The 13,371-nt window shown below is 40.3% G+C and overlaps 1 protein-coding gene across 13 annotated transcripts in view; it reads left to right on the forward strand.

Moving 5' to 3' along the window:
• The window catches only part of tenm4 (teneurin transmembrane protein 4), a 216,552-nt gene that overhangs the window by 118,770 nt on the left and 84,411 nt on the right, over nt 1-13,371 (forward strand). For all 13 annotated transcript variants that reach the window (XM_057350986.1, XM_057350982.1, XM_057350985.1 and 10 more), the window contains 4 exons: nt 151-367; nt 8,177-8,278; nt 8,845-9,039; nt 12,548-12,748. In XM_057350986.1, coding sequence (XP_057206969.1) covers nt 151-367; nt 8,177-8,278; nt 8,845-9,039; nt 12,548-12,748 — 715 coding nt within the window. The remainder of the gene's footprint in view (nt 1-150; nt 368-8,176; nt 8,279-8,844; nt 9,040-12,547; nt 12,749-13,371) is intronic.

Below are 13,371 nucleotides of genomic sequence, written 5' to 3' on the forward strand. Positions count from 1 at the left end.
CACCTGCATTAGTCCCCTTCTCACAATCTCACCGGGCCCTCAGAGACCGGCTCCTGTTGGCTCCGACACGGTGGTCTTATCAGCTGCTGTAGGCTCATGTGTCGGCCCTAATGCTTGTCTGTGGTCTGTCTGTCTCTCCTCTGTCTCCAGTTTGACTTTGTGGAACTGTTGGACGGCCGGCGGCTCCTGGCTCAGGGGGTGCCGGGCCTGGAGGGGCCGCCTTTTCCAGCCCAGCAGCGAAGCCTGGTGTCCCTCACCAATCACGACACGGGTTTCATACAGTACATGGACTCGGGCATATGGCATCTGGCTGTGTACAATGATGGGAAGGAAACGGAGCAGGTGTCCTTTCTAACCACCGCGATCGGTTAGTACGATGTTAAACTGCAGATTCAACATTCACTGTTTGTTCTGACGCATGTTTATATTCACATGACTGTTTTCCAGATTACAGTTGTCAATGATATTGCCCAAACGTGTGTAGGCTACCTGTTGCTGCTATTATAATGTTCAGTTTAACTGTGCACTGTCGGACACTTGATTTTCATACCTTCCGATAAGGATGGAATGGTGACGGTGTAATTTATGCAGCTTTGAAGAGGTCAACATTCCCTAGCCAAATTCTCATTACCATGTGTCAATTAACAACCGAACAGCACTTTGCGGTTTTTCGAAACATTTTTGGGCCAATTCATCCTCATAAACTCATAGATGTCAAGTCAGACAGGAATTAAATTACCACACAACCCTTATGTTTGTCAAAACAGTAGGTCATTTAGTGTGCAATTTTCTTCCGGATGGTTTAGGAAAAGCACTCAATTTGGATTGCAATAAAATCGACGACTACCACCTTAAATTCTTAACTTTGCTTAACTTTGCTTAATGCTGCGATCTGTATATTTTGCCTTAGTATCCTATACTAAGAATTGAAACAAAATTGTAGGTTACTTTGCGTGCTGACGTGCTCTTTACATCGTACAGCTCAACTAATGAATCATTATAATAAGGTAATTGTTATGCGTCGAGGTAAAGAGACAGATTTTAGCGCACAATTTTTAAAATACTTGCTCAATAAATGATTTATGTTTGTTTTAAACCAATAAATTTACAGATTGCAACTTTAAATTTGTTAAACTGTAAACGTGCGGATAGAGATTTAATCTGCTCAATATGTTTCACTGTAAATTAAGAGTACATCACTCCGACAAATTTGGATAGTTCTTCCAGTCTTGCCAGTCAATCACGGGCAAATTTATCTGCCATTATTTCCCAAGCTAAACATGAATGAGGCACTGCAAGTAATTTTTGCACGAGCCGCAGTACTTATCAGAGGCAGGCACGGGAGGTATTACCCTTTTTAGCAATGCCTTCTCAGGCAGTCCAGACCTCTACAGAGTAATCAAGGTGGATTTGAATAAGAAAGATTGCGGAAATGAGTACCGCTTCACTCCTGCCTGCATGTGTTCTTTAGTGAGGGCCGTACGAATCTGCCAGAGAATCCCGGCTCTCATTTGCTGTCTATTTGCATAGAACAGTGTGGCCGTGATTCAAGGCTTGTGATTTGGACGATTTGATTTTCTGGTTTTGTCAAAATGATGATATTACATTGTAACCTCCTAAAACCAGCTGACCTCTGTGCTTCATGTAGATTTATATAAACCGTAGAACTTGAGAGACTTAAAATTGTCATTTTAAATATGTTTTCTTTAAAGAAACACTATGTTAATATCTGAATGAAGGAATAGGTTAATTAAAAATATATTTATATAAATGTAATGGTTTCTAAGCTGTGTCACTACACCCTCAAAGTTTCATGAAAGCATTTGTGAATAACTTTCTGAGCTTAACAAGGTCACACATGCCCTAAAGTAATTTTAAAGTAAAAATGTATTATATTTAAATAATTATGATTATATTTTCAGTGGCACAACCTAAATATTATAACTCAAATTAAAGAGAAAATGTTCAGGATGTTTACATATTTCCCTCATTTAAAGTATGTCCTATTAGCACCTTTTGAAAAAGGTTCATTCTGTTTACCTATAATTCAATCATGTTCACTCATTTTCTAACACAAAACACGTTTTGCCTTTCCTGTTGGTTGCGTTGATTGTGATTTCGACCTCAGTTCTCTATTTGCATAGAACACAGCGGCCTCCATTCAAAGCTTCTTATTGACGACCCCTCCGTCCCACAGCAGATATTGAACATCGTGATCATGTTCGCGTGTGCGTTTTGTGCCACTAAAAAGGCTTTTTGCCACACTCGCTTTAGCCACGGTCGTCTCCCCGATGGGACTGATTTTGATTCTGTCCTTTCTCCTGTGCCCTGAAAGCTCCTTTGATTAGCGCCAGCGCTTCGGGGAGGAAGAGCAGAGCTCGGGGCCGTCGTGAGGTTTCGGCTTACGTGAAGGTGGCAGCTGGGAGCTGTACTCGCATGCTCTTTAATTAAACGCTCCTGGGCCACGGTCCATCTGTGAAGGGAGAGAGGAGGGGGTTTGGCAGGCTGTCGATCGATGCCACACAGCCATTTCTGCAGTTCCAACTTGTCAAGGGGAAAAAGCGGCATTACGCCCCGCTATCTTCGACGAGCAGGGAAACACGATACGTTATAGACGAGACGTGACATGGTGGTGTAGTGTGACGGAAGATGAGGAGAGGGAGAGCCCGTCTGTTTATCCTGTATTGGTGGCTGTCGGATGCAACCTCCATCGGGAGTTCGTCGGCCACCTGAGGTTCCGAGGCGGACGGCGGACTTCAGAGCCGAGGGTTTGGAACGGCTGAAATGATTTGACCTGGAGCTTTGCAGCTCAGAGGGAGGCAGAAAGATGATGCAAGGGGAGATCGAAAAAGATGAACGTTGAAAAAACTGGGTCAGACGAATGGTGTCCTTCAGCGGGATTTAGACTGAAGTTGGTTTTAAGGACAGAGACCGAACGTCACACTAATGTCAAGTTTAAAGTAACTGCGTAGGCTTAGATTTTAAGAAATGGTCTTGAAGAAAGACTCTCTACCAAATGAAATGCCATTTTTTTGGAGAAAGGAACACTTGCACAGTAAATACCTAAGCAAACAACAATCAGTGAGAGTGACATCTCTTACTTAGTCACCCACAATTGAACGTTCGGCCATTATTTACTCATCCCTAATGCCATTTACTTAAAACCATATGTTATTTTGTCAAGTATCATTTTAAACAGAATCTAAACACAGCTCAACATAGCAGCATATGGGTTTCTTTCAGGGTGACAGAATTTTCGTTTTTGAGTGAATTATTTTATTTGTTAATCTTAGACAGAAATGTCATTAGCAAGTCACCTAAAAATATTGTTGCAACCTCAGAAACACATTTGATACCTAATTGAAACATGAACTGACTCACTTAAATCTCCTGAGATTTACAAGAGCAACCTCTGAGCAATACAAATGTCCTCCGGGTACCCGTATACCACGGTCCGTCAGGGGAATCCAGGTGTTTCGAATTCCTCTATTGTTCTCGTTTTTCAACTTCCCTGTGCCTTTCTATTTTTGTTTCCTCTTGTATACTTTCCTTGGACTCTCTTTATCCCTAATTCTCACGACTCATTATTACAAAGCTGAGGGATCCATTCGGCATGCGACACTGTCTCATTTGCCCTCGTCGTATCAAGGATGCATCTCCAGCGATTACTGGCTGATAGCTGCGGTCCCTCAGCCTTCAGAGAGCAGACAGGCCTTCAACAACAACTCTAATATTAGGTAGTCACCACAGACCAAAATCAAGGACAGTGGTGTCTTGCAATATGAGAGTATGCGGGAGTGATTAATTACTGTCTGACTAGCATGTCAGGAGGTTAGAGGTGTGAAATGTGTCATTCTTACATGTTAAATGTTGAAACACGGTAAGGAACCATAGTAACTGTAAGGCTGTGTTTTGTGATGCATAAATAATTCAATTCAAGTTTTTTTATATAGCTTTTTTTACAATGTTGCATTGTTTTAAAGCAGCTTTACATGAAAAAGAAAACACAAAAGCAGAAAATGAAGTGTAAAGAGTACAAACAGAGAGAATCATCTTAATAAAAGTAATGTAAATTGAATTTGCAGAAGTTAATATATAATCTCCCGGTGAGCAAGCCAATACAGCAACAGTGGCAAGGAACCATTATTCCAATGATGAATAAATTGAAAAAAAAAACTTCTCAGCCGGGAGGACCAGTTCTCCTCAGACACCTCAAATCATATGGCTTGATGAGATATGTATAGTCAATAGTTTATCATCAATAATCTCACAAACATCGAAACAGGAGAAAAAATTGAGTTTCATTGTCTTAATTTGAAGGTGGGATACACTTTGAGTTCTTAGGCTTTGTTCTTGCACACCCTATCATCAGTTTATCAATTTGCTTTAAACTCTTATAAAAACCCCAAACTGAAAATTGTCATCATTTACTTACCCTCAAGTTGTTCCAAACCTGTATACGATGACAGAATTTTCATTTTTTGGGTAGGCCCCCTTAACTGTCCCTTTAAGAACACCTAAGCAACCAAGTCGTAAACCACCCAGAGCGTCCTAGCATTGTGCTGGCGAGTTTTGAATCACAGTCAAGTTGTTTTTACTGTTCACTTTTTGGTGCTTCTAGAATTCTGCACTTCTCTTTTAACGTTTACGACTAAAGAATTCATACGAAGCGTTACGCCCAGATATGTCTTACAACTTTTTTCGCCCTTCTTTCTGCACTTCTTTTTAACGTTTACAACTAAAGAATTCATACGAAGCGTTACGCCCAGATATGTTGTACAACTTTTTTTCAGCCTACTTTCTGCACTTCTTTTTAACGTTTACAACTAAAGAATTAATACGAAGCGTTACGCCCAGATATGTCGTTCAACTTTTTTCGCCCTTCTTTCTGCACTTCTTTTTAACATTTACAACTAAAGAATTCATATGAAGCGTTACGCCCAGATATGTCGTACAACGTTTTTCGCCCTGGCCGTTCCTTTCATCTCTGCATGAGATGCAGATGGAAGTCTCTAAAGTGTGCAGAATTATGGACACTCTTGTTCAAAGTGTAGGCAAAACATGGACTTTACCCCTCGTTCACTGCTTAGAGATGAAATTATACATGACAGTTCTAAAAGGAAGTGCACGGTCTGGACTCTTGCCACTGAACTCGGATCAGTCACGATGTCAGAAATGCTTTTCGTGGCAGAGACATACAGAGATATAATAGATATATTGGACTGCCAATCCGACAGCCTTTTCCTTTTACATGAAGCGAGCTTTGGCTTGAAAATTCTTTCAAAAACACCCTCCAAAGCCCAGACTGGTTACCTCCCTCCCTCTGTGCTTCTTTCTCCCCTCTCTCGGCGTTCAGCTTTCCGTCTGTTGCATCCTCCGCGATGATTAAGTCTCTTAAGGAAGGGCAATGCTGTGTCCGGGCTCACATTTCCAGCCCTTTGTCCAACACAAAAGCAGCTTTGTCGGGAGAGCTGAGCCTGGACCGCACCAGCGGCCTCTGAGAGAGAGAGGGAGAACATATTTTTCACCTTTATTTCATGTTTAATTCAGAATGCATCTGTTTTTCAAATTCTAGCTGCGTGGAATTGTGGGATGATTTGCCTTCTCACAAATAGGAAGTTGTTATATATTTATTTAAAGAAATTCTTAACAAAAAGGAAAATGTTGTCATTACTTATGTCATATCAAACCCTTACGGTTCTTTCTTATAGATAGTTTTAAGGCCTTTTTTCCAGCTTTAAAATAAAATAAAATAAAATAAAATAAAAAGTAACGTAAAGTAACTTAAAGTAGTTTATACAACACATGCGCTACATTTCAAATCTACTAAAGCCATAGGAACCATAATACATTAATATTAATTAATAATAGTTGTTTTTAAAGTTTTTCCACAATGTTAAAACGTATCTATCCTCCCTTTCTGGCTATATCTAAAATATCATGTTATCGTGGTTGTATGAAAAAGATCTGTGTAAATATTTTTTAGAGATTTCTACTTGATGCACAGAAATGAAATAAAATGTCAGTAAAAGGGTCTGGAGCATGTTGAGGGTAAATCAATAATGAAACAAACAATGACACATTGAACTCTTCCTTCTAATAGACATCTGAATGCGGCCTGAGCACTGGCAGCGTGTGAAAAGAAAAAAAACGAGCGGCACTTCTTCACACCAGGAGTCCGTCTAATACACCAGCGATGCGTAATAAACCTTTTCACATGCGAGATGCTCTCGAAATCCAAAATCCAGTAATTGACTCATTGGCAGCGTTTAAAATTAGTATGCTTCACTGAAGCACGCATTAGATGGAACTTTCATTAGCTGTGTCGCTGGACATGTCATACACCCCTCTGTCGCCTTTGCATGGTCAGCGTTAGTTACGTGTCATGAAAAAGCTTAGCTAATTGTGCCGACCTCCTAATTAGGATGAAGTAAATTTGTCAAGTGCCTCCACTCTAGCTCCACTTCACCTTAGACCCTGTAGCTAACAGTAAATATCACACGTACAGTATCTTTATTTTTATTAAAGAACTAACTTACTAAGTTAAAGTAAAACATACCGTTATACTTTTTGTGGTGTTTTAAAAAGATGTATTGCCTTACAGAGGTCATAGCATGCTGTGCATTGCAAGCGTTGAACAATTGAATGATTAGCGAAATGATGAATGTTTTCCAAAAGGTCCCCATAAGTTAAATCTAAATCAATGTAAGAAAGACTTTAAGTGCACGTTGACATGAAGCACCTTAAAGTACAATCTTTAATTGATAGTTCTCTCAGAACCACTATCGTCAAAGATTTAAGCAATAGCAATATTTAAAGGTGGGGTGTCTGATTTCTCTTAGCCGTTGTTGATGTTCAAATCACCAAAACAGACACACCCCTACCCCCATCTGTCGCTTTCGTCAGCGCTCGGCTCGGCTATTATCCGTCCTGTGCACCTTACTGCTGATTGGCTACAAGGTTGTTTTGGTACTCGGCCCGACTTTGTCTAAACAAGCGCAATTCGGAAATCGGACACCCCGCCTTTAAGTTTGGCGGAATGAATCTGTTCTGGGCAAATTCTCCGCCTGTCCATGTAGCCTTGTATGAACAGAGCAGGAGTGCAGCAATAATATTATCCCCTCCTGGGGAACCAGAAAAGTTATTTAAGCAAAATTATTTTAATAACAGAGATACAGTATACATGCCTTACACGATAGTGATATGCAAATTGAATATACTAAAAGGATATGACTTAGAAGAGAATTCATACCTGTCAGAAGGGAAGATACATAGAAATGCATACAGGATCAAATAAAAGGTACCTGGTGATGCAGTCGGATGAGGAGGAGTTGGGGAAGGGGGTGGGTTATGAGCATGGTACGGCTGAACAGCAGTAGAGGAACTGTAAGAAGGCAACTTAAATAGGACATAGGACACAGTCTAGTATGTGTTGTATCACTATTGGTTGACACTGATTAGCTGCACCTGATGAGATCAGTTGGGCAAGCTTGACTACATGGTCTGCTAGAACTGACGCTACACACTTGATTTAACTCAAAAATGAAACTTCAGTCATGATTTACTCGCCGTTTTGTCATTTCAACCGTGCATGACTTTTTTTCTTCTGCAGAACACAAAAGTATATATTTGAAGAATGTTGGTAAACGAACAACGGCGGCACCCCTTCACTTCTATTGTATGGACAAGTCAATGGATGCCATCACTGTTCGGTTACCGACATTCTTCAAAATATCTTCTTTTGTGTTCTGCAGAAGAAAGTAAGTCATACAGGTTTGAAATAACCAGAGGGTAAGTAAATGATGACAGAATCATTTGCGGTCCGAAAGCCCCTATAGAAGAACCATTATTGGTTGTTTTGTGAAAGAGAAAAAACATTTTTTTGTTCTAAATGTTCTTTAGGGAACCATTGAGTCAGGTTCTTCTAAGGCATGTAAAGTGTGTCGGTGGACTGGGTTTTGATAAGAAATTGTGTTTTCATAGTACATTGAACGCTTATTTTGAAGAAAAATGAAAATGAAATGTTTTTATTTTATATGACACCTTTAAAATGGAAAAAACAATATAAAATGGAACATTGTGATTTTTTTAGAAAAGAGAAAAACTATCCAGCAGGTGAAGTACTACAAGATATGAAACGTTCTGACAAACATTGTTTGATGATGTTCTTTTGTAGACTCGATTGATGACTGTCCTAGTAACTGCTTTGGAAATGGAGACTGCGTGGCCGGAAACTGCCACTGTTTTCCCGGCTTCAGAGGACCAGACTGCAGCAGAGGTGAGTCTTTCTATTCATACCTACAGTCTAGTTATTCCAATATCATCTTAAAAAATGAATAAATATAAAACATAATGCAGTGCTGTACTAATTTACTGTAGTTTACATGAAACAATCTGTAACTACTGCTGCTACTAAAAAAATGAAGACTTCAAGATTCAAATAAAAATATAATAAAAAACAGATTATAAAGATGAATTCAATGCTTAACTGTTGTTTTTGTGTGCTCTGTCGCTTTAAACTGATGCATCAGATGCATTCTGTCTGTCTTTTTTGTACTCTTCTGAAAGTGTTTCTTCCATGTCTTCCAGTCCCTCGATCATTTACTATTCAGAAACCTCTTGTTCATACGCAACTTCAGAATCAATACGATCTCGCACACTTTTACCATTTAATATCAGTCTGTAGTCTGTCTTGTGTGGTCTTGTGGTGCGATGTTGATATTGATTTTCACACAGACATGAGTTGCCACCTTTCCCAGTCCAGCAGAGGCGCAGTAGCAATGTTCTTTTGACACTACTTCTGGCTTCCCTCCTTTTAATTCTTTTGTGTTTGTGTGTCTCCAGCATCCTGTCCAGTGCTGTGCAGTGGAAACGGTCAGTATCTCAAAGGTCGCTGCATGTGCCACAGTGGCTGGAAAGGGTCCGAATGTGACGTTCCAACCAACCAGTGCATCGATATCACCTGCAGCGGACACGGCACATGCATTGTGGGAACGTGCATCTGTAATCCGGGATACAAAGGGGAGAACTGTGAAGAAGGTATGCATGGACATGAGCCTTAATGTCTCAAATGGTGCTTCATGATGCCATAGAAGAACAAAATTCGTATTCTTAAAGGGGGTCATATGGCGCGAATATGTGTTTTTCTGTGTCATAAGTTGCCCATGCATGTATTAGACACGTATAATTGCAAAAATTAAAGTGTCGGAACAAAAGATGCATTTTATCTAAAAGCGAATGCTCACCCAGACCTGCCTGAAACGCCTCGTGTAACCACACCCCCACAAATCTACATCAGTTCGTGGTATGATTCGACTAAGACCGCCCAAATGTATACGCAAGTAAGGTGGCCGTACCTGCACTGCAAAAAATGACATTCTTACTTAGTCTTTTTTTCTTGTTTTCCAGTAAAAATGTCTAAACATTCTTGAATCAAGAAGCATTTTCTTGATGAGCAAACTGACCTAAAAAAATAAGTCTAGTTTTTAGATTTTTCTTACCCCATTGGCAGATTTTTTTCTTGTTTTAAGCACTAATTCACTGAAATTTCATATTTTTTGACTAAAAACTAGACTTATTTTCTTAGGTCATTTTGCTCATCAAGAAAATGCATCTTGATTCGAGAATTTATAGACATTTTTACTGTAAAACAAGAAAAAAAGACTAAGTAAGAATGTCATTTTTTGCAGTGTGTCAGTACAATTGCTTTGGAATCTGATGTTCCAAATATGGTGAGAGGCGGTACATTTTCTGTCACACGCTTGCAGTATTCCACCAATCACTACGCACTGGTGAACTGGCCAATCATAGCACACCTCGCTTTTCAGAGCGATGAGCTTTGTAAAAAATCTGCACGTTTCAGAGAGGCGGGGCAAAGATGAGATTCAAACATGCACGGTATGTGTAAAATACAGCGGTTTTGAACCTTAAATCGTGCATACACATTACATTACATCTAAAACAAACAATAATATTCGTTTTAGCCGTGTCATATGACCCCTTTAAACGAACCTTTCTTTGTTATTCTTTTTTTGAAATTATTCTTTTGAGAACTTTTGAGAAAAGGGTTATTTGGGGAACCATATAATGGTGCTACTATGGCATCGCTGTGAGGAACCTCCGCAGCAACCTCATTTTTTAAGAGTGTAGCCTCTCTTTTACTTAAAGAAAAAATACGTTTTACGCACCAAAGCAGCACATCTTTTGTACTATCATGGCCTTTTTAGTATGCATAGATACCCATCTGAATTTTTTAGATCGGCTCTCACGACCTTCGAGTTTGTGCCGGCCCATATGTATCTGACTCATCTTGTTGCTTCTAGGAAGTCCCTGTTCTCCTCTTCATACATTATGAATACTTGTGAGGGTCCGGAGCAATTCATTAAGAGCACAAACAGTTTAGTAGTTGAATTTGAGATATCTGCAAAGTGCGAATGTGGCCATTGTGTCTGACAGTTTTCGAAACTTCTCATTTCAAGATGAAAAATGGACTGGCCAATTTTGACAAATGGTATGTTCTGACTCCTCTGACCCCCACCATTTCTATTTCGGGTCTCACCGTCGGCCATTGGAGAGAGAGAATGCCGACGCTGCCCCTATAACGGTTCTACCTTTCTTTGCCGCGACCTTCAGGCGTCGATGATTAATTGCCAGGAGAGAGGCTCTTGTCATTTAGCCTATGATCTCTGTGCCTTGTGCCCATACCATCTGCTAAGAGGCCTGAACTCTTGCGTTCGGCGTATAGGAACGGGCGTATAGGAACGGCCTCTCCACCCATTTGTGTCACGGTAAAGGGAGCGGCAACGTAGCGACCCCGACCCTCCTTTCCCATCATGCCCCAGCTGGCCTCATGTTTGCCATCTGTGAGGGCTCATTCCTGTTTTATACCGTCATTTTCAAATAAAGGTAATTTTTATTCCGATGGCTCTTGAGTTCTGGTTAACGGGCCACGTACACCTGTTCGTCCACAAGTTCGTCCACAAGTTAATGAAATGAGTAGATTTTTATCAAATCGGATTTCTTAAAACGTGTTGCTGGCCCTATTGTGAACATTTTAATTATGCATATTATTTTAAAGAGGAAAAAGGTTTTGCTTTCATAAAAACTGGTTCCAGCTCTGAAATAACACTTCATGCTGACGTCAAATAGGCCGTGTACGCTATTGGATAATGCTAACCAAACAGCTTTTTCTGGTCACATTTCAGTATAGGGGGCGATTCTCGCTATTAACAAACCATTAACTACGACTTTTCCCCCAATAAACTCTTAACTTGTTGCTTATCAATAGTTAGTAAGGTAGTTGTTAGGTTTAGGTATTGGTTAGGATTAGGGATGTAGAATATGTGCTTTATAAGTACTAATAAACAGCCAATATGCCAATAATAGGCATGCTAATAATAACTAGTTAATAGTGAGAATTGCCCCCTATACTGAAGTGTTACTGTTTTTATGTGTGTCTATGAACCACAAAAAAATCTTGAGGATATTTCTTGTTTATCAGAGGGCGAGTTATCAGCATGATCTTTGACAGGACTAGAAAGAAATATAGAGTAACATGTGTTTACAGGAAGCTAAGTTTGCCTGTGAGCCATTCGGGATGTTCTCGTTTGCATTCTGTCACGCTCGCTTTTGGGTTTGTGGTAAGCGGGGACCCCGTCCAGGGTCGCTTTTCAATTTAGCAGAACACGCTTCGATCACGGCAGTTCTGTTCCTGCCCAACACCAGCAGAAAATCTCATTACCAGAATCTGGTGGAGTCGGAGTGGGAGCAACAAAACGCTCTTCCCACCTGCCAGTTTTACTGCACGGCCATGAATGCGGCCATTTAAATTGACCGTTTGGAAATCATGTTTCTCTCGGGGGTTTTGGAAGCACCACGCCTCAGATGTGGCCAGCATGTGGCGTGCTCTCCAGTACAAGAGCTGGACCGCTAGAGCTCGGGAGATGAATGTGTTTTAGAGCTGGACGGATGAATAAGACCCGACTCATCCTGTGATAGATTGAGAAACAACAGGGGACACTGGTCTGTGACAATTGTGGACAACGGCAGTTGTTCAGATTTGATGTGGTGCGGCGATTTTCAGTCAGAGTCAGATTTGGACACTGTGTGGCAACCCAAGACAGGACCAACGTGTAGAAATGTAAACAAAAATTTGTTCAAAAGAACAGGTTACCCAAAAATGAATTAAAAGCTTTTTTTATAATGGTTTTGAAGGATAAAGGCATGTCGGCATGTCGCTTTTGTTGGTGATCCAAATTGGGAATGAATTTGGGCCAAAAAATGAAGTATTTTGACTGGACATTATTTTTTTCCCCTTTTGTTACCTTTGAATAAAAATGCAGTTTGATACATTTTATTGTTTACATTTCATTTTCATTAGTCACCATTTTAACAGACCTTTGACCTATTTTGGTTGTTGGGTGATGACTCACTCCTTGACCCAAAAGTCTTTGATCATACATCTGGTCTGAACACATTTTTGGTTGTCTGTTAGATTTCTGTAGCAATAAGGCCACAATACATGTTAAATACTGTTTCTTTTTTGCAGTGGACTGCATAGACCCCACCTGCTCAGGAAGAGGTGTTTGCGTGCGTGGAGAATGCCACTGTTTTGTAGGCTGGGGAGGGCCCGGGTGTGAATTGCCACGGGCTTCTTGTATGGAACAGTGCTCTGGACATGGGACCTTTTTGGCTGACACCAACACATGTAACTGTGACCCCAACTGGACCGGTCACGACTGCTCCACAGGTCAGTACTGGGATAGAACATGAAAGTTATAATACAATTTTTGCTGACCATACAGAAAATATCCCTAGTTGACCCATTCTGCATATGTGCTCTTCACTCCCAGTGCTGTTTTATTCACAGTATCAATAGAAAACCTGCTTCCACTTGATCTATGCCTTCATAATCATATAAATGTTACCTTTTGTGAATGTCTCATGACCGTTCTGATATTATCACACATCAGTGTCTGACACTAAGGGGGGGTGGCTGTGTTAGCTTTATATTTATCTAAAGGGCTGATCACACACCTGTGATACCGAATTCATCTCTTTGCGAGTAAATCATCACATTTATGTGTCTGCATGAATTGATTCGTGTTAAAATCTCGCAGCCCCTCTGAATGAAACTTGATGCAGCCGATCTTTGCTAATCTCACAACCTGTTGCCATGGCAGCATTGACTACAGGTGTCAGGATGTAATTTCATGCTCCAGGTAACTTAACTTACTGTTCTCAGCTTGTGTGATTTAGTGAGTTCAGAAAGAAAACAACTTGCAGAGTGCTTAGATAAATTACATGTTTTTAAGTTTTGTATCAATTTGAATTTTGTAAATGTGAAATTTCAAACATCCTAGCTAAACTGCC

Source organism: Triplophysa rosa, linkage group LG14, assembly GCF_024868665.1.
Source record: "Triplophysa rosa linkage group LG14, Trosa_1v2, whole genome shotgun sequence".
Taxonomy (NCBI): Eukaryota; Metazoa; Chordata; class Actinopteri; order Cypriniformes; family Nemacheilidae; genus Triplophysa; species Triplophysa rosa.